This window comes from Magallana gigas, chromosome 9 (genome assembly GCF_963853765.1).
Source record: "Magallana gigas chromosome 9, xbMagGiga1.1, whole genome shotgun sequence".
Classification (NCBI taxonomy): domain Eukaryota; kingdom Metazoa; phylum Mollusca; class Bivalvia; order Ostreida; family Ostreidae; genus Magallana; species Magallana gigas.
Genome location: NC_088861.1, coordinates 1,072,100 through 1,093,215, shown reverse-complemented (window position 1 = coordinate 1,093,215; position 21,116 = coordinate 1,072,100). Strand labels below are relative to the sequence as shown.

Genomic DNA, 21,116 nt, shown 5'->3' with positions numbered 1-21,116 from the left:
ATAATAATTGACAATTATTTCAATAAATATACTAATTGCGAAAATTATTAATTTTCGCATTTTCACAAATCTCGTGAGAATCTCCGAAGTTGACCAAGAGAGAGACGCCATTTTGCTACAGTGTATCTCGATTCCCGCCTGTGAAGATGAAAAATTGACAACAAATTGGAACTGTTTGCACATGTTAATACTTTGTTTATTTCATTTAAGACAATGAACAACATTTTGCGTTAAGTTGCAATCGTTTTAAATGCAAATGTTTCCTTTAAGCTGAGTAAATACATGTGAAGTGATGAACCCTAGTTGAGTGCACTGTCGAACTTGTATTTATTTTCTTTAGAAAGTTCTATTAAAAGGGTAAGTAAAGGATTCATAGGAATGCAATTCATACCGTTATATACTTTATTTATTGTGTTATGAATGTCGATCGTATTCATGAGTACTGGAAGATGTAGCGCATTCAAGGTCAACAATGTAATGTTTATAGATCTTGTTTTGAACTTTCCGATTAATGTAATTTTTTCAATGAATTGAATACAATCGTTGAATTAAAGATTACTTACTGGTACTGAACATTTTATGTCACAGTGTGTTAGTTGATTCTGAGTCATGTGATCCTTCCTCAGAAGTGAAAGTAGGCGAAATGTGAAAAAAGTGGCATGTGTTTTGATAAATGATATAGTACTATAGCCTAAGACTGATTCTCGTCCAGAACAATTCTCGCCAGTGCATGTGCGGATCCAGAAAATTTTTCCAGGGGGGGTCCGAAGGATAATTGTGTTTGCCAGGGGGGGTCCGAGCACAGGCACCTGTTTCTGAGAAAAAAAAATTTACCCTATAGTATAATAATAACACAAGGTATCTAACTCCGAATGAGGTAAACCACCCCCTCCCGTGTGTTGCAGTCGTTTTCGCTTTTATACGAAATGGGATGCAAATGTGTTTAGTACCATTTTCTTCTACAATAAATTATCTAAACAACCATATATAGCATGCTTACTTTTGTTGTATTCTAATGTGCATAATCTGCGTCAAAACATGATAGACTCCAATTGAACCGTGGGCACTGACATGATGGTATCGCAGAGAATGAAAAAAATAAAATAACGTGATTTCAAAAACATTTTCAGTGTCTAAAATTTGCAAAAAACTAATGATGTTTAAATGAAATAAAATATTGCAAAATAAACGTTTCGTTAATTAAATATGAATTGATGATCAGCCACTGCTAGCTGCTATTTTTACCTACTGGTGAATTCCAAGGTTTTCGGTATACATCGGGAATTTTCATTGCGTTGAAAGAAAGAAGAAGATAGATTTTGAAAACATTTCAGGCGGTAGAATTTGAAATCACAGTGAATTTTGCATTGGGGCATAAAGAGGGATTTTGTTCATGGTATGAATTAAATACAACATTAAACTATGAATTAAATGAATAACTATATAACAGACAGCTTACACATATAAAGAAAAATACAAAAACAAAGACTTGTTTGGCATCCATGTTTTTCCTTCGAGGTTATAAATAACTCGTTCAGTTTTCCTGTGTAATTTTAGAAACAGACTCCTAACTAATCAGAATCCGATTTACTATTCTCTGCGATACCATCATGTCAGTGCCTACGGTTCAATTGGAGTCTATCATGTTTTGACGCAGATTATGCACATTAAAATACAACAAAAGTAAGCATGCTATATATGGTTGTTAAGATAATTTATTGTAGAAGAAAACGTTACTAAACACATATGCATTGCATTTCGTATAAAAGCGAAAACGACTGCAACACACGGGAGGGAGTGGTTTACCTCATTCGGAGTTAGATACCTTGTGTTATTATTATACTATACGGTAATATTTTTTTTCAGAAACAGGTGCCTGTGGGTCCGAGGCATATTTTCGCGATAATTTTACTATGTAAATTTAATAAATTTTCATTTTCCAGGGGGGGTCGGGACCCCCCCGACCCCCCCCTCTAGATCCGCGCATGCAGTGCATTGTTATGCCACTATATCCCTTATAAATTTTTGTGTTGATATAGTGACGTAAGAAAATACAGGCAAGAAATGGTATTTGGCAAGGATTGATCTTGAGCCAATAGAGTAAATATAACAAAAATCACATTTGAATGAAATTTAACATATTTATCACAAGTACTTTTTAGGTAAAAAAACAATAAGTTTTCACTTTGTAGCATTCACAAACTCTGTCCTAGCTTGTACACGCCAATTGAAGACCAGTGATCCAGCAATCATTACTGAACTTTTTTTTAATGGCCTATAGAAACTACAAACTACTTACTCCATGGAAAATTTGGTCTCTCCAAACATTTTCCATACCATAATATCCTATAAAGTGTAATGCAACTATTATAATGAGATCATGTATTCTGACATCTTGCTTTTTCTCTTGTCAATCTGTCAATTACTGGCATCATACTGTCAGTCTGATTCAGACATGAGTATTTGTTAAGACTAATCTAGGCATATTAATAAGTTACTCGCTGTTCAGGAATACTTGCATTAATATTTATACAAAACATCTCTAAAAGTTTTTAAAAAGTTTTTTTTTCTCTTTCAGCTTTCAAAATGTTTTGGAAGTTCAATCTTATGACTACCTCTCACATTGACACTCTTCTTGACAAAGAGGTAAACTATGTTATTTATTACAGTGTCACCCATGTGAATTTCATCATGGAACTATAAATCTGTTTTTGGGAGTTGATTTTAATCAATTCTCCTGTGCAGTTACTCTGGCAAACCGAAAGTGAAACAGTGTTTGGACCTAAGCACAAATCATCACCGCTGACAAGACTTAGTTCTTGAAAATAATAGAAAAATTCAATGTAATGTATGCTGAAACATTGTTTTTCAAGGAAACTAATCAATAAACACATTGAAAATAGTCAGATTTTACATAATACGATCAACTAAGAAATTTTTATAGTCTCATGTATTCCCACGCTAGAGTTTAATATAGCCTCGTTCAACCAAACGCTCGGCTGTCTTCGTAAATCTCCGACAAGCAGAGAGGCTCTCTTGCTTGTCGGAGATTAACGGAGACAGCCGAGCGTCTGGTTGAACGAGACTAGAGTTCGATATCAATAGTGCTTGGATCCATACAATTTTAAAAATTGCTTCGATTACTTATTCATAGTTTGAAATCTATCTTTAAATATTACACAACATGATTCATATGGGGTTTCTGGAAATTCTTGTTGGAAAAGTCTAAAATTCATATAATAAAAAAGTGCCTAATTCAAATACAGACTAGAAACTAATTGCCATGCAAGATAAGTTGATTTTAAAATAAATGATAATCGATAAAATCAACTCCTGTCAGTACTTTGATATTATATTGTACTCTTTTTTTCCCCCAGGATGTCACACTGCGTGAGCTAATGGATGAAGAAGATATTCTTCAAGAATGTAAATCGCAGAACTCCAAGTTAATTGAATTGTGAGTATCAACTTTCAAAATATTTTATAAATTATATTTGCAAAAAGATTTCTTTTAATAAGTTACTTACAAGTTTATTTTTTCGCCAGTGTCACGAAGCCTGAAAATATGGAGGAAATGGTAAAGTTGATCACAGTTGAGCCAACAGACTCTGATGATGAGAAACTAAGATATAAGTAAGACTTTAATAAAAATGAATTTATATCTTGGTTCCTATAAAAGTAAGGTTTATCAAATACAGTTATGGCTTATGTTTCATTCAAACAATGTAGACACTTAATAAATAGTGTAGTCTTGTTAATTTTGCCCTAGCCTTGAAGATTAAATAGTGTGTGTTTTAATCCCAATGATTAAGAAAATAGAATTCTGAAGTAGAAACATTTTATCATATTTTAACATTTTATAGTTATTTTAAACTTGAAAGTTTCCCTTTTGATTCTGAAGACAGATTTCCTGATGACAAATATTTACTAAAATGCTTGAAAGACCATTACCTTAACATACAATCTTTCATGGCTTAATAAAGTTTAATAAAATTGTTTGTTTTTATTTTTTACAGATATTCAAACACTGCCTGTGAACTTCTTACATCTGATGTATCACAAATCAATGATGCCCTCGCAGATAGTGAAGAGCTGGTGAAAAAATTATATGCTTTCTTGGAAATGGAAAAACCTTTGAATCCTCTTTTGGCCAGTTTCTTTAGCAAAGTCATGGGATTACTAATAACAAGGAAAAGTGAAATGGTAAGGATAAGTAACAAAATGAAATATGTCATTTTCTATAAAAAAAACCACTTTTACCAACCAACTTAACACACAAAAAGTTCTACATCTTATCGGGAGTGGAGTGGACTGAAAACCCTTGGCTAGCAAAGATGAAAGTTCTGATGAAAACAGAAACTCAGTTAAAATCTCTCTTTTCTTATACTTTGTTCATTCTCTAACCAACTCCTTATACGTAAAGCCAATGAGAGAAAAAGTCTTTCCTTTATCAATTTTTACACAGTCTAATACCATAATTTGTTGTCTATTTTCCAACAGATATTTAATTTCCTAAAATCTCAGGAGGATTTTGTCGGGACTCTCCTGTACCACATTGGTACGTCGGCCATCATGGACCTCCTGCTGAGGCTGCTGACCTGTGTGGAGTGGGTGGAGCTGAGGAAGGCTGTTATTGAGGTAGGGAGTCGTTTACAGCATTGTAACTGAAGTGTAGGGTCATTTACAGCATTGTAATTGAGGAAGGGGCCAAGGGGGTCATTTACAGCATTGTGATTGAAGTATAGATTATAAACAGCGTTGTGATTGATGTAGGAATCTTTTACAGCAATGTAAGTGGTGTAGGATCATTTACAGCATTGCTATTTAGTTAGTGGGTCATTTCCAGCATTTTGATTTAGGTATAGCATAATAAACAGTGTTGTGATTGATAAGGGGGTTATTTACAGCAGTTTTAAGTGGTGTAGGGTTATGTACAGCATTGCAATTGAGGTAGGGGTCATTTACAGCATTGTGAATGAGGTATAGCATCATAAACAGCATTGTGATTGATGTACGGGGTCATTTATATCGATGAAACTGGTGTAGGGTCATTTACAGGATTGTGATTAAGGTATGGGGTTAATTACAGCATTGTGATTGAGGTATAGGGTCATTAACAGCATAATGATTGAAATCTACAGACTTTTACAATTTTATTGAGATAGGGGGTAGTTTATGGCATTGTAATTGAGGAGGGCATCATTTACATCCTTAAGATTAAGGTAGAGCATTATTTACTGAAATTGGGATTGAGGAATTGGGTCATATAAAGCATTGCCACTGTGAATGGCACTCTACCTCAATCCCAAATAGGGATTGAGGTAGGAGGCCTTTCACAATGTGATTAAGGTGCTGGGTCATTTATGATGTTGTGATAGAGATAGGGGGTCATTTACAGCACTGTGATTCAGTGTTGGGTATAAAGCAATCTAAACACATACTGAGTCAATACCAGAAAAATCAGTGAAGTTTTTCGATGTGATAAGAATGCTTGTTTTTATGAATCAGAAAAAAAGTCTTTCATTCAGTATTCATAAGTCATTTGAAATGTTGAAATATTTAGAAAATGTTATGTGTCATGAATGTACAATTAAAACCTTGGAAATATTTTTCAAAGCTGATTTAATTATGAATGCATTGAATCTCTCAATCATAATCTTATATATTCCCAACATGGTCAGTTGTTTGAGGTAACTAATGGACAGTTCTGTTACAATGTTTTAAGATGACTGTATGTACTAGCCTATTTCAAAAATCAAAACAGAAACACTCAGTTGAAACCAAATTCTTTATTCAAAGTAGGACCTGGTTTGTTATATTTATAGAATTAATAAAAATCTTTCTTTGAAAGTAAAAGATTACTACTTACTATAATATAGGGAAGTGAGGAAATTAATTACAAATATCTTAAAACAACAATTCATTCAGGCAGTTTGCCCATCAGAACACATATGCAACCTTTAAGACGAATCAAGTTTGTTGCACATATATTTTAAAAATAAGGATTAATTACATGAACTCCAAAAACATGTTGAAATATAAACAGTTGCATTACACAACATATTCATTTAAACCTCTAAATCTACATCAGCAATGTTTAAATGGATCATTTACAAATGTAGGTCATTTCACTGTGATAACAGGAACAAGATAAGATGCATATTTTTGTCTCAAATGTGAAGAAATTGGAAATCCAAAAGTGACGGGTCACCCCTTTTTTTAACTTAAAGAATATGGAGTCTATTTGAAATATTATCTTTAAATAAAAGCATATTTAAATTAAAAAGCAAAAGTCAGAAATAATTTCTCTGCATTCAGCAAGGCAGAGCTGACTTTTACAAAACGACCTTATTGGCTAGTATGTGCATCATCTGATTTTTATTTTTGATTAAATTTGTTTAAAAACGTTCTGTTGGATTTAATTTTATATATTGTTTATATTTCCTGTTGACTCTATTAGATTAAGTACATGTATATGCCAATTCAAATAAGTAATGACATAGCAATTCAATTAAAATTTGAAACACTATTTACCTCTTATATAAGTTTCCATTATCTATGATAAATCCAGTTTTCATGTTCATTCATTTAAATTTGACAATGACATCTTTATTAAATCTTGTAAGATTGACTTGATGGTACATCACACATAACTGAGTTTACAAATTTTCTCAGAGAAAGAGATTTGTCCTAAATTTGATTCATTCTTACTTTCTTTTCTACAGTGGTTGAATGAGAAACAGATCGTTGAAAAACTGATTGCATGCCTAGTGCCAACACAAGATGAAGATGTAAGTAGTAAAATTAATTCAATAGTGTTCCTTTTTCTATTTCATTCTTTTGTAAATTTTCTCTTGCATACAATATTGTAATATCTGGTAATAATGCTGTTTCTAATATAAAAAGATGATATGTTTGTGTATTGAATCCATCCACAATCTGTCAAATGTCTGGTTATCAAAGTTTAAAAATGCTTTTTTTGACAAGTCATTAGATTTCATATGCATAGACACAGGTAGATAATGTTCTGTTGTCATGTTTCTCCCTCCCCCACAAAATGTTATTCAGTTGAAACCATGGTGGTCTGAAGCACTGACAGTGTAATTCAATCATTTCTGAGTATACATCAAAATGTCACAGATTTTATTCACATGACCTTAGATCAACCTTAAACAAACTCTTGTCATTTCTCATGATTCAATTTTTTTTAAAACATTGACTCACTTGAGATATAAGCATGCATGTTATGTAACAACTTCCTCTTCCTCTATTTGATGGCTTTGATTTGTATCACCAGGGACAAGTGCTCTGATGTTTTACCATTGTGTTTTGGCTAGGTTCACTGTAATGCGGCTCAGTCCCTGTGTGATATCGTACGGCTCGGCCGAGAACAGCTGTCCCAGTTACAGGACCGAGGAGAAACTGACCCTCTCCTCAACACTGTAGAACAGTAAGTCCTCATCAGCTCATCAAACTGATTGATAATATGATGACAATAAACAGACCCACCCCACCCATCCCATTTGAATGTTATAAAACAGTTTAGTCCTTATCCTTTCATTAAACTGACTTATGCCATGTAATCAATAAAGACACCCTCCACCTTACCCCCACTCATCTGAATGTTATAGACCAGTAAGTCCTAATCAGACTAATTCATTGATAAACACACACCCTCCTGAACATTGTAAAAGGCAAGTTCTTTAACTCCTCAAATTATGCTGTGCAATCAAACAACCTCACTCCCCATGAGTGGGGGAGTTTTTTTGTCCTTTTATTTTAATGAATGGAAAGTTAAGGCTGAAAGAAGTTGACTGATGTATGGTAATGTTGATAAGGAGTCATTAAGAAAAAAAAATGAAAATGACTGATTTGTTGTGAATGTGAATTTGTTTTAGAGAGGACAACGTTGCTGATCTCTTGACCAATATGTTGGACACTGGCAAGAATGAATCTGTCATAGTTAATGGATTATCTGTGATACAAACTCTTCTAGAATTTAGAAAACAAGGGTAAGTAACTAAGTATGGTATGAATGGGAAATTCTTAAAATGGAATCAAGGTCATTATGTTAATAAAGAAATATATTATATTGTGATAGCTTTTCTTTTGAATTTAAAAGTCAACTTTAAAACAATATAAGACAGACAAAGCAAGTAATTTCATTTTAGTAGAATTCAAATGTTAATTTCAAAATGACTCTAGACAAAGTAATTCTAAGTGGTTACAGTGATTATTCTGCTTCATTTTACAGACCAGAGGGTTCAAACGATCAGATCACGTCACTGGACACTGATCGCCTCGCCCAGGGGGTCACCAATGTTCTACTGGCCATAACCCCCAGACTCAAAGACTTCCACAGTCTTTTGGTCGAACCCCCCAAGGTTTGTTCAGCAAAAACTGTTATACTTTTCGCTCATATAAACATGTCAGAGCATGATGATCAAAGAACGTGAACTGTCAAATCATTTTTTAAGCTGATGAAAGTTTTCTATTAGATTATCCCCAAGAGATAATGTGTAATTAAAGCATATTCTGTAGAATCCTTTAAATTCTACTTAAATTTTTTCTGTATTTACAGAACTAGAAAACATAATTCTCTAAGTTGATGAATTTCACGAATTGCGTATTTTTCATGAATAAATTGGGTGTTAGTATGCATTAGGATTCATGGACATTGGGTGTCTGTAGAAATGCTGCTATATCTGATTGCATGAAAAAATTGGGATGATGATGTCACTGTTTTAACAGTTTTGATTCTTTACAGCAACGGTTTGAAACTATGCCTACCACCATTGGATGTTTGGATCCTCCCCTTGGCAATACACGTCTCCAGACAGTCCGGCTTATTGCTGCTCTGGTTTTAACAAATACCCACACTGTTAATGTAGAGTTAGCCAATTTAGGAACAATTAAAGTTTTACTTGTAAGTACAATGGAAATGCTTTTGATTTTTGTAATGAATTATGACCATTTTTGAAAATGATCAAAATGTTTGCTGAAATTTAAATGGAATTGAAGAGGGCATTAGATCTGTATGAAAGTTTTTCTCAACAGACGTGTATTATTTAAAGTAATTTGCATGGTGACATAAAAGACTCAAGAAAGAATATTTTCAATGAATTCAGCAAGATTTATTTTTTTTATCATTTACATGCGTAAGATATTTTCATCGCTAGTGAGCATCTCCTTCCTCTACATGGACATCATGATCATTAACTTTCTACGTTTGTTTCTTTCAGGATTTATGTTTTCATTATGTTTGGAATAACTTTTTACATACCCATGTTAGTCAGTGTGTGAACACTATTCTGTACAATTCTCCGGTGGAAGTGGATGGCAAGAAGGAGCATCTATTATTAGCACAGGTATTTTTTTCAGCATTTAATAATATACTGTATATCAGGGATGGGGTAATTGAAAAAAGTATTTGTAATTGAGTGTAATTAATTACATTTTTCAAAGTAATTGAAAGTAATTTGTAATTGAGTCTGTCTTCAATTACAAGTAATTGAATGTATTTAAATACATTCCAAAAATATTGTGTATTTTCAATTACTTTTCAATTACATCTCAATTACTTTTTTTCCAAGTTTAAAATATAAAAAAGGTGTCTTATAATGATAAATAGATTTTATACATGTTTGGCACGGACTTTTGTTTATACAATGATTAAATGTCCCATAATGTTTCATTGTTTATACAGCATAACACACTGCCCAGGGCAATAGGTAAAGATCTAACTTTGTGGAGGTGTGAACTCCTCTAATACCCAAGAATCCCCATTGATTTTAGACTTAAGGGTGTCAAAATATCTCATTCTTGTGAATTATAGTAATTATTATTTATATACTGATATGCTGTACTGTTGAAAGTTGTACTTTCTGAAAAAACATAGTTTTAATATGTGATTAAAAATTAATTCACTATAGAGAAAATATTTTTCAGAACCAAAAATGAACTCAATGGTACTTAATGAATTTAATGTAAAAGAATTTTTTTCTAGAAATTTTCAAGAAATCTGATCTGAACTGAACTATACAACCTTTAAAAACAGAACCGTACATAAAGCTCTGTATATCTTAATGCTGTTAATATATGTATAAGTTCTCAAGATTTAAAGAAATAAAACTAAAGTATTTGAAATGTAATTAATTACATTTATCAAAGTAATTGAGAGTAATTAATTACATTTTTAAAAATCAATGTTATTGTAATTGCAAGTAATTGATAAAATTGTCAATGTATTTGAAAGTAATTAATTACTTTTCAAAGTAATTGACCCCAACTCTGCTGTATATCCTTTTATTTTTCGCTTGTCACAAAATTTGCGAAAATTGGAAAAATGTGTAGCATTTTTAATTTGCGTCAGTCATTTTTTTGCGATTGAAAAGGTTTCTTATAGAAAATAATATAGAATATAATTTCTGCATATTCAATATTTTGCGATTTAACAGAGATTGCGAAAAAAGCGAAAATTTGATCATCACGAAAATTATCGGATATACGGTTTATAAATCAAGAGAAGAAGTACATCATACATTGATTTGCCCTGAGTTGGAATTATATAACATGTTTTTTTAATTCTTTTTCAGTTATTTACTGATTGCAATTTATTACAAAGAATTATGGAAGTCTGGGAAGAGAATGACCAGCAACAGTAAGTTCTGATTTTCTTTTGTCCTTGTTTTATGCTTTGATCAGTGTAATTTCTTGGGTTTTGTCCCTATATAGTGTGAACAGGTATTGATGAAATCAAACATTTTTCTGATGATATGTGAAAAGTCTGCCTTAGTAGCATGAATTTAAGTGTAGGGTGACCGTTTCCTATATGTATGGTACAAAACTCTCATTGAATAAAATCTGGCTTCTAATATTATCAAACACAAGTAAATCCAGTGCAAGTATATTATTACTTATATCTTCTACATCTATAGGAGTCAAGAAAGGGGTCGGAGAAAAGGCTACATGGGGCATCTTACAAAAATGGCAAATGACATTGTAGCTGTGATGGAAAAGGGAGAGAATTCAGAATTGGTGAAAGATCAATTTGCAGGTAATCAGTGTTGAGTACTTTCTCATTGTGGTTGATATTCAGTATGTGATCATAAGAGTTTGTGCATTTTTAAAACAATTTTTGAAAATTTAAATTAACTTGTCTTTTGCAGAATTACCAGAAGAAGTGAGGGAGAGGTGGGACGGCTTTGTGGCTGGTGCTCTGTTGGACGTCAACAAGAGGAATACTGTGGAATCGGTAAAAAAGATAAAACTGATTTTCCTATCTAGAATTTAGACATCCATCAATAGCTAAGTATGATTTGTCTGTGGTTTTGTACAACCAATGTTTTCTCATCATCCCACTTGATTAAAAAATTTAAGACATTTTCTTAATTTGTGATCTAACCTTATTAAGATTTTATGGAGGGATAAATTTCAATGATGTATTTTACCAACTGTATAAACAAAATTTTCCCCCAAGAATGTATCTGCATTTACCTTACTCGCAGGTTAACTTCTAATTTAACTCTCAGGCTAACGACTGATTTTCTTTTGTGGCAGATGCGAGGTCGACCACTGACGTCCAGTAGTGATGATGAAGAAAGTGATTTTAGAGACATTCCATTCCCTCAGGATGCCGCCATGCAACAGGTCAGTGACATTTCATTTCTCTAGTCAAAATTGGTTTAAAAAATCATTAATATTAAAGGTAAAACAATAAATGAAGACATTGAAAATTTAAAGTGAAAGTTAAAAAGAAATTTTTCAGAAAACATGAATATTGAGTGTGATTTGCTCTTCATCATTATGGTAAAATTATGGATAAAAATTTACCATTCTGCTAATTTTCATCATTAATCCATTATATGTGTACACATGTGTAAACAGTAGCATGACAAAAATCTTTAAAATGTAGAAAATGACTGTGTATCATAGTTATATATACTTGAGTTGATCATAACATGAATAATTTACAAGTCTGTCATCTCTCCTCTTCTCTGTGTATTAAGTTAAAGAAGGTCTATGGTTAGCGGTGTAAATTCATCTTTCCTCTTGTTAAAGGATACTAAGTCCTAGTCTTTGTTAAACTCAACCTTTTCATTTTCATGAAAGCAGGGTCAGTGTTTGATAACCTAGATTTGATCAATCCTCAGATCTCAAAGAGACTGCATGAAAAGGATTGCCAAATTAAAATTTTCAAGTTATGGAAAAAAAAAAAGAATTGCTAGCCAGAAACAAACAAAAAGACTGAATGAAACAGTATTGTTTGGTTAAGAAAATGAAGTTCTAGTTGGAGTCCTTTCTTACTTAGTCTCTTGGAAAATTATATATGATTGCCTACTCTTGCTTATCAAGTCTCTTCTACAATCAATCCTTAGTCCTTAAGAAGGCAGGATTGAACATGATTGCCTGGTTTATTCATTAGGCCTTCTCTGATTACCAGCTGCAACAGATGACCTCAAACTTCATTGACCAGTTTGGTTTTAACGAAGAGGAATTTCAGGAGCAGGAAGAGAAAGCCGAGTAAGTATTGCTGCTTGTTTGTGTTGTTTGTCCTACAGATATCTGGTGTACATCATTGTAGTACAATTACTGTATATCAGGGTGGTTTTTTTTGCGTGTCACAAAATTTGCGAAAATGGGGAAAATGTGTAGCATTTTTAATTTGCGCCAGTCAGTTTTGCAATTTAAAAAGTTTCTTATAGAAAATAATGCAGATTATTATTTCTGCATATTGAATAATTTGTGATTCAAAAGACATCACGAATAAAGCAAAAATTAGATCATTGGGAAAATTACCGGATATACGGCACTTGGTACTGTTTGTTGAGTTGATGATGAATGTGGTTGTAAGTGACTGTAAGAAATAATACCTTTGTTTTGACATTGTATTATTTATCCCAGATAATGTTTAAAAGCTATTTCAGCCATACTTTTTCAGGAATGTTATTTTTCTGCTTTGACTTTGAATTCTGCATAAATGCAGATTTCCACAGATTTGAAAGTCAAAATGGTCATTATTGAGACCAATGCAGACTTCAAACTGATTTGATTTCCTTTTATTTCTTCCTCTGCAAGTAACATCCCAGACCATACAGTTGATTGTAATTGGCAATAGCAATTTAAATCAGATATTTTAACTTACTGTCAAAATTGTTTGTCCTTTTTATATTTTGTTGGAATGCATGTTTTCTTCTTGTGTGTGGTAGATACTTATTATTTAATGATTGTGTTTTAAACCACCTTCGTTTCTTAGCACGCATTGACATTAAACAGTTTATAACTGTTACCAAAACCCAGAAAATGTACAAAGATTTATTAGAAATGTGGAATATATATTTACATAGAGTGAAGAGAAATGAACAAGTTGAAATAATTTTATTTCAGTTCACCATTTGGGGATCGCATTTCCAGTATAGATTTCAATGTACAGACTGGAGATGACAATGTAAGTCGAGATTTGAAAGGATTGACATAACTTTAGTTCATATACAAATTTGTGACCAAAAAAAATCCAATTAAGGAATAGAATGTATGATTGAAGGAATTTTTGTGTTGATTTTATTATTTGAAATGGAGCCAGTAAATGTTAAGGTTTTTAAGTCAATGTTCCAAGTTATTCATCTTTTGAAAAGAATCTAGTCAGAATAAAGTGGTCTTCTTAACATTAATGGCTTGTATTAAAATTTTGTAGAGTGCAGCTTCAATGTTTGAACAGGCTTGTAATGAGCGAATACAGCAATTCGATGACAATGATAGTGACGAGGATATATGGGAGGAAAAAGAAATCACCTTCTCGCCAAATGCTCAACAACATAACAGAGCCGCGTAAGTGAATAGAGACAGCCCCTGTCCTCATATTCATTATATTGTATGATATTTTGTGGTTTCAATATTTTTCAGTATCAAATTTTGTGCATTTAGTGAAAATTACAGTTTCAAGATACAAAGATTTGTTGCTAATGATCCTATCAATACAATATGTGTGATTATGCTCTCCAATGAACATTTGATTTTGTGTATCACCTCCAAAGCGAAATATAAGAGCATTGGATTTCAACAAATAATGATAAAACCACAGTACTATTGACTCAGTATATGGTTTGTGTTTGGTTTTCGGTAGTGTTCAGTCTTATTGCAGTTTTGCTAAAGCTTTGTCTTGACAACTGCCTTTTCAGTCGGTTACCAGAAACAAGGGATGACAGTGACAGCACTGACAGTGAAGAGGAGTTGGACTCCCCACGGAAAATTGTCTCACAACCAAACGAAAAAATGGATGTTGATAACAGTGAAAGTAAGACACATGTTAATGATTTTAAAAAATGTACATGCATACTTTTACTTCTGCAAGGTGTAGAGTCTGTGTCATCATTCGAGAGAAATTTGTCTTTAAAATAAAACTTTTTCTTCCACTAGATTGGGCAAATTTTGATGATGTTGCGACAGAATCTGTGCCTGTTGCTATGGATACCTCACCCTGGAACCAGTCCTCTACCTCCGCTGAAGCTTCATCATCGAGCGAGAAAACGGAGAAATGGGCCGACTTCAGCAACAAGATCCCACAGGATGAGGAGGCCAAGGACAACTGGGCAGACTTCAATGATATCAAAGATTTGGCAAGGTAAGAATCTTTTATGGGCATTTGGTCTTTGGTAGGAAAAGTAAATCAATACATGAGAAGAACCTCACTCTCTAATGCTGGAAATGTAAACTACTGCATATTCAAATGGAAAGACAAGTGTAAAACCTTGCAACTGCCACATAAACAGAAAATTGAATGAGCATGAGAGGATCGGCTTGTTTACATAGTAGTAATGATAAATTGATGTGGAGATATGATTGTTTACAGTACTGATCCAGGGCCGAGGAGTAGCTCTCCTGTAGCTATGGATACCAATGATGTCAATTCTAGACCCTCTGCTTATTGTAAGTCTTCTGTATGTTCTTTGATTTTGTTAGTCAAACACTTTGGTCTACAAGTTCTTTTTCTGTACTTGTTCATAGTAATTATATAAATGTCTGTTAGTTATATGGTATTACTCCACTTAACTGACCTCTGATAGAAGAGTCTCTGTTTTGATTAGAATTTGTGAGTTTAATAATGTTTCTTTCCTTTGCAGTAGCACGTAGTGCGCCTGCAGATTTGGGCTCCCAGGTTGAATCCAGCACTGAGGAGCTGAGGGCTGAGGACCTGACAGAGAGGGACAGCATGGTCCAGGAGGAGGAAGTGTCCTCCACATCAGACAATGTCTCCTCCTCATCCCCACCCTCATCCCCCAGGGTATCAAACTCATCACCAGAACAAAAGGCCAGGTACTGCAGTGTGGACATTCACCATTGATAACTGTACTTTCTTTATTAAGCTAAGATGATGGTTAAAATTACAAGTACCTTGTGCAATGAACCTATTCCAAATAAGTTTGGCAAAAGTACATTTACCAGTTACATCCATACTTTCTTGTTTACAGTCAAGTGTAAACTTGAAATTACATGCAGCATATGCAAGGAATTACTTTAAAGCAATATGAGCTGCAATTTTCATGTTGAAAATTTTTAAAGAGAAAATGTTATTTTCTACTAAAATGACAAAAAATATCATGATTTTTAAATTTCTGTTAGCTTTATTTTAGTGGGAAAAGCCATTAAGAAGCATTAATTGGAGTAAAATCGAATTATTGTCGTCCTGTACAAAAATTGATCTGCTATATATTCCTTTTAAATGAAATCTTTCTCCTGAAAAAATTAATGATTTTTACAAATCTTATTTTATCACAAAAGTTTGTTACAGGCAGACTTATCATACTAGCAGGTTTTTGCAGCAAAATAAAACTCTAAAAAATACAGCTCATATTGCTTTAAATGTCAGAATTTTTTAAAGTGTGTAATGTTGGTTTTTCATTTGTACTTATAGTCCAGAAAAGCCTGAAGAACCCTCATCTTCCACCCAAGCAATTCGTTCCTCGCCCCCTAGTATATCCCCCTCCCCCTCTGGGTACACCTCCCCAGCACAGCCCTCTGGATTGGAGGACGAGGGGAGCTCAGTGGATGCCGCCCCCTCCTCTTCTGTTGACCCAGCACCCATTGCAGACCGAGGAGTTTTATCTTCTTCTGACAGTTCAGTGGATGGTCCAGCAGAAAGGTAGTTATCTAATGAATGTGATGATTATGCATCATTGTTTAGATGCAGTGTCATGTCTCTGATTTATAAAGTGACTGACATTTCATGGACAACATACGAAGAATTTGAATGAATGGAGATCTATATATGTAGAAGTTTAGCTTGGCAATTTTCACTTTTATGATAAAATTTTCATTTTTGTGGTTTGTATTAACTAGGACTGAAGACTCCCTTAGTGAAAACTTTGAGTGAGTTCCTTTGTTGTGCAATGGGCCATATGGTACCTTGCTGTTATGTATTTTTCGCAGTTTTGGAATTCTTGATTAAAAAATACACTGCAGAACTAGCTTTATGGGAACATTTGTTTGTTGATGACAGACTTGAGAGCTTCATGTCATTTCATGCAAAAAACTTGCAATTTATTGTGCACAAAAGCAAGTGCTTGCTTTTTAATGTTTCCCTAATCTCCTACACATCTCTCAAAAATAAATTCTTTGGACATCCTTCTCCTGATGTTGTCACTTGCTTTTGGCGTGTTTTCTGTGGGCAATAAATTACAAGTTTTACATTTACAGAAGGTGGGCTCTATAGTGTGTGATACTGAATTTTCTCAAAATGCTACAGTTCTTCAGCTAGATCTTTGGGGAACGGATTACTGTATATTATGATAAAACATTAATGTATATATATATGTACACTTTCATCAAGAATTCCATGGTTGTCTTAGAACGGAGTTCGGTCAAGTCGTACACAGACCAACTCGTATACAGGTCAACTCGTATACAAAAATTTCCGCATAAACAACCAAAAATCAGCTCGTATACAAAAATTCCCGGTGTGTTTAACCGAAAGTCAACTCGTATACAAAAATTTCATATGCCTATATAATTTATGTCAAATATTTATATGATAATAAAAATAACAAATGCTGCACGCCAGTCATGAGTCAAATATTCTTACAACAGATGATGTATTTAAGAAACTATTATAAAATATGTTACAGCAAAAGATGACTTTCATTGTCTAGAACAGTGATTAGTCTAAGCTAACGTTAATGACTCAAAAATACCTTGAAAACGAGCTGACTTTTGTTTTTTTATGCGGAAATGTTTGTATACGAGTTGACCTGTATACGAGTTGGTCTGTGTACGACTTGACTGTAAATCCTTAGAACTTTTCAACAATTTCATTTTCTTTGGAACAGTTAAAATCAAGTGCAGAAATTTTTGATAATTGTTAAGTTCTCAGACATTTCTTTTTTTTTTATTTAATAGCTTTACTAGCTGTGCTTTTATAGACAAATTTCTCCTATTCTTTTTAAAACAAATAAATCTTAAGAATTCAAGAGTTTGTATGGAATATTTGACAATCATTTACCTCTAAGTACCATTTTATTGGACAGGTGAATTTGTCTGTGAATTATAGCAAAGAAAATAAGGTCACATTATTTCAGATCTATACATTTTGGACTTTACAGTAAAACTAGCCTCAGGAAATGTTTAGTGTTCCATAGTTTTCAAATGGAAAGATAATAAATTTTATTTCAATTGTAGAGAATAGGAGGAAAATTGTTTTATATCTCTATAAAAGCTTCATACATATATACATGTACATTTATGTACAAAGGGGAAATTATGAACAATCTAGCATATATTGCTCTTTTGATGATGTTTATTGATTGAGGTGAACTAGTTTAGAAATATGTCAAATCCTTAATAGGGTTCTCCTTTGATTTAAAAATTTTTCTGTGGTTCTATGCATTTTGTGAGATCTGTCTTTTATGCAATTAATAAGAAAATTTTACTTTGTCATGAAGTATTTTACTAAGTTGCTGAGAAACTATTCTGTGGTGCATGTAAATTTTATTATGGTGTAGAAAAACTTTAATGTATCAATAAATATTTTACCGAGGCAACAAAATGTTTACTGTGGCACTTGTACACAGTAGGAGTAAGATTGGAGAACCCTGTACTAGGTGTTGTGGCATTCATTTACCTCTAAGTATCATTGTGAACTCATATTTATTGCTTTCTATAAAGATCTGAATTCTAGTGTGCATTTATATTATGTCACATATCTTCATCGCCAAATACTGATACTCTCTCTTCACTTTTTAGACAAATAATTTTTTTTTTTAGAAATTGATATTTCTGTGAAAACTAATCCATACTAAAATAAATGATATTTGTGTTTTCCTACTTTCATTCTTTTATATTTTGATCTTTTTTTACTGAGATGGAGAGCATTGAATAGGACCTATTTTCTTATGATACATGTATAATAACAAAGAATAATGACTAAGATTTTACTATTTGTTTCCTTTAGTTTCCTGACCAGTGCTGGTCTGATGAAATCAACAGGTCATCTTCAGGGATCTGGGGACAAATCCCCAGAAACCAATGGTCCTATTCCAGAGCCCTCCAATGTCACAGAGAATCCATCCTCCGAAAATGTGTAAGTCTTACAAAACTGCATACTCCGTTGGGAGGGGCAAAACAAAATCATAACTTATGTGAAGAAAAGATAATAAGGACACCAATGAGTGCAACCAAATTTATGTTGATAGAGAATTGCAGGAATATCTGATTATATGTGTAGTCAAAAAGATGAAAAACAAAGCATCAGGGACAAGTGCATATGATTTATTGTAGACATAGTTTGTTAAATGTGATAAGTTTAACAATGTACATTTTACAATTAGGGGAATAAAATTGATTTTGGTTTGTAAGGGAAATCAATTTCATCAGAATTTAAATCAAATTTGTTACAAGCATGTTGTTTAAAATACACTCATCACGATTTCATGAAATTTGTCTTGCCTCTGAGAAAAAAGCTGGCGTACATTGTATGTTTTTTTCTTGCAGAGCTCAAGCCAAAGACACACCAGATAAAAAAGACACCGTACCAAGTTCATCACCTCCAACCCTGCAGAATGGACCAGTTTGATCTAGAACATTTGTGTTAGATTGGGTTTTAATTATTCTAGTACTGTGTGAGCGAGTCCCCAGGGCAGCGTTTTTATACAGCCTTACACAGCATGGTCAGCGCATGGATGTGAATGATTGTGGCAGAGAACTTACTTTGTATGAGAATATATATCGACAATTATTTCTGAGAGGCTTTTATTATTTATGTTGAGGGACACAAAAACAGTATTTTTGCTGATAAAGGTCATTCTAATTTTTAGCAAGAAGAAACTAGAAGCCAACTTTGTTTTCTGTATGTTGTATAGTTGTAAGACAAAAATTCAATAATGATGAAATGCAATGGACTCTGCAGTATTGCAGTAGACAATGCTGGTTGTACATAGATGATTTTTTTTTTTCGTGTAAAGATGTATTCCTTTGTAGATAGTCTGCCAAAAGTCTGCCGTGGACTGTAGACCTGTGATGTAAGAGTTACTGGTCCCTGATTAATATTCTGTGATAAATGTTACTGGTCTCCTGATGGTACGGGACCCAGTCGTTGACTGTCGCTATATATCAACCTCATCTGCAGAAGACACATCATAAATTGTCCCCTGCAGAATTATTTTTTAAAAACATATTTGGGATTTGGGATGGGGGGGGGGGGGGAGTTCCCAACATTCATGAGTATCTTGAAATTACTTTTGCATTTGTCTGCATGAATATCTTATTTCTATTTTCTGTTCTTTTTTTTTTTAATTAATTTTTAAATTGAATCATTTCGCAGTCATAAGCTGGGTCCAGTATTACCAATACAACTTCTTACCAATAATTACTGTTTAAACAGGTCGGTGCTTTCTATAGCTCTCTAACAGAAAACCCATGTGTTAGAAATATACTCCTAAACATTGCTGGCTCCTCTCAGCATAATCTTTTGTCATTTCATATTTAAGATTACGTTAGTTTTGCCGAGTTGAATGATTTGTTTTTGTACTGTATTCATGTGACATTTTATTAGTTTTCACTCTGTAAAATCTTAAGTTGCACCCTGAATTGCTAAGCATGTGGAAGTTGGGTTGTTAATATCGATAGATAATGAGATATCGGGTCACAAATTTCATGTATATGTATGATTCACAACTGATGAGACAGTCTCTGAAAAAATAGCAATGTGTGATATACTCTGTAGAAAAAAAAACAAACAAACAAAACATGTAAACCAGTGTGTTCATACTGTAAGTGTATGTGGACAAATTGGAGAGATGTACTGATGTCAGTGTTTGTGGTATTGCTATTCATAAACGATTAAATTGTACCACCAGCTTAGCTGATGCTCCTCAACATTGTTATTCTAGTGTTTCTATCCCTCTCCCCCACCCAGGACAAGAAAAAAAAGGACCAAATAGAATGTGCCATAGTTGTATTTCGGCATTTTTTGTTTTATCGCCCCCCTGCGATGGATAGATGATGCTCTGCACTTTTTGTTTGAAAGGCTTTATTTGGTACTTGAGTTGGAATGGTTAAATATTGAAAGAATTGATTGTCAAATATTTTTAGTTTTTTTTTTAAATTGTTTTAATTTGCATTGATATTTCCCAAAATGAACTATTTTATCTGTCTGCACTTGTTACATCATGTACTGCACACCAAGGTGTTTGTATCTGGCTTAACTAACTCTCTCCTTCTTGTAAAAGATGCAACAGAAGAATTTGATATTCATGCATTCACAGCATCTATTTATGTTGAATGGTTTTGAGTTGGGCGTTCCTTGTAATAGTGCTGTACATTACAATCAAATTTTACTGTACATACATATTTTTGTATATCATGCCCAGTGTTGGGGGCCTCTAGAGGGGTTTATTTATTTAACTTTTACTGGTTTACGCCCATCTAGAGGATCAGACGGCCATTGTTTTAACACAACTGGTAGGATATATCATATGCAACTCTAGGCAGTAGTGTTTTTTTATACCAGGGGAAAATAATATTTTATCTTCATTTGTCAAATCAAATGTTATTTTGTGCAGATCATAGATTTCCAATGCAGAAGTATGTACATAAAAGCAAAAATATATTAAAATTGAAAAAATTTG

At 33.2% G+C, this 21,116-nt stretch overlaps 1 protein-coding gene across 5 annotated transcripts in view; it reads left to right on the top strand.

The window, feature by feature from the left end:
• LOC105348289 (serine/threonine-protein phosphatase 6 regulatory subunit 3) overlaps window positions 1-21,116 on the top strand; it is a 24,301-nt gene extending 3,185 nt beyond the window's left edge. Inside the window, exons 1-27 of one of the 5 annotated variants that reach the window (XM_066071645.1) lie at window positions 82-357; window positions 2,579-2,646; window positions 3,378-3,457; window positions 3,547-3,633; window positions 4,017-4,203; window positions 4,501-4,638; window positions 6,726-6,791; window positions 7,338-7,450; window positions 7,899-8,012; window positions 8,255-8,384; window positions 8,768-8,926; window positions 9,243-9,368; window positions 10,596-10,660; window positions 10,938-11,056; window positions 11,169-11,254; window positions 11,560-11,649; window positions 12,443-12,522; window positions 13,387-13,447; window positions 13,694-13,827; window positions 14,178-14,293; window positions 14,416-14,620; window positions 14,849-14,925; window positions 15,120-15,312; window positions 15,911-16,138; window positions 16,336-16,365; window positions 18,443-18,571; window positions 18,982-21,116. In XM_066071645.1, coding sequence (XP_065927717.1) covers window positions 2,587-2,646; window positions 3,378-3,457; window positions 3,547-3,633; window positions 4,017-4,203; window positions 4,501-4,638; window positions 6,726-6,791; window positions 7,338-7,450; window positions 7,899-8,012; window positions 8,255-8,384; window positions 8,768-8,926; window positions 9,243-9,368; window positions 10,596-10,660; window positions 10,938-11,056; window positions 11,169-11,254; window positions 11,560-11,649; window positions 12,443-12,522; window positions 13,387-13,447; window positions 13,694-13,827; window positions 14,178-14,293; window positions 14,416-14,620; window positions 14,849-14,925; window positions 15,120-15,312; window positions 15,911-16,138; window positions 16,336-16,365; window positions 18,443-18,571; window positions 18,982-19,063 — 2,955 coding nt within the window. In that variant the 5' untranslated portion in view covers window positions 82-357; window positions 2,579-2,586 and the 3' untranslated portion in view covers window positions 19,064-21,116. Of the gene's footprint in view, window positions 1-81; window positions 358-2,578; window positions 2,647-3,377; window positions 3,458-3,546; window positions 3,634-4,016; window positions 4,204-4,500; window positions 4,639-6,725; window positions 6,792-7,337; window positions 7,451-7,898; window positions 8,013-8,254; window positions 8,385-8,767; window positions 8,927-9,242; window positions 9,369-10,595; window positions 10,661-10,937; window positions 11,057-11,168; window positions 11,255-11,559; window positions 11,650-12,424; window positions 12,523-13,386; window positions 13,448-13,693; window positions 13,828-14,177; window positions 14,294-14,415; window positions 14,621-14,848; window positions 14,926-15,119; window positions 15,313-15,910; window positions 16,139-16,335; window positions 16,366-18,442; window positions 18,572-18,981 lie in introns of those variants that run through there. The other 4 variants (XM_011457646.4, XM_011457652.4, XM_066071644.1 and 1 more) reach the window with 4 other exon arrangements.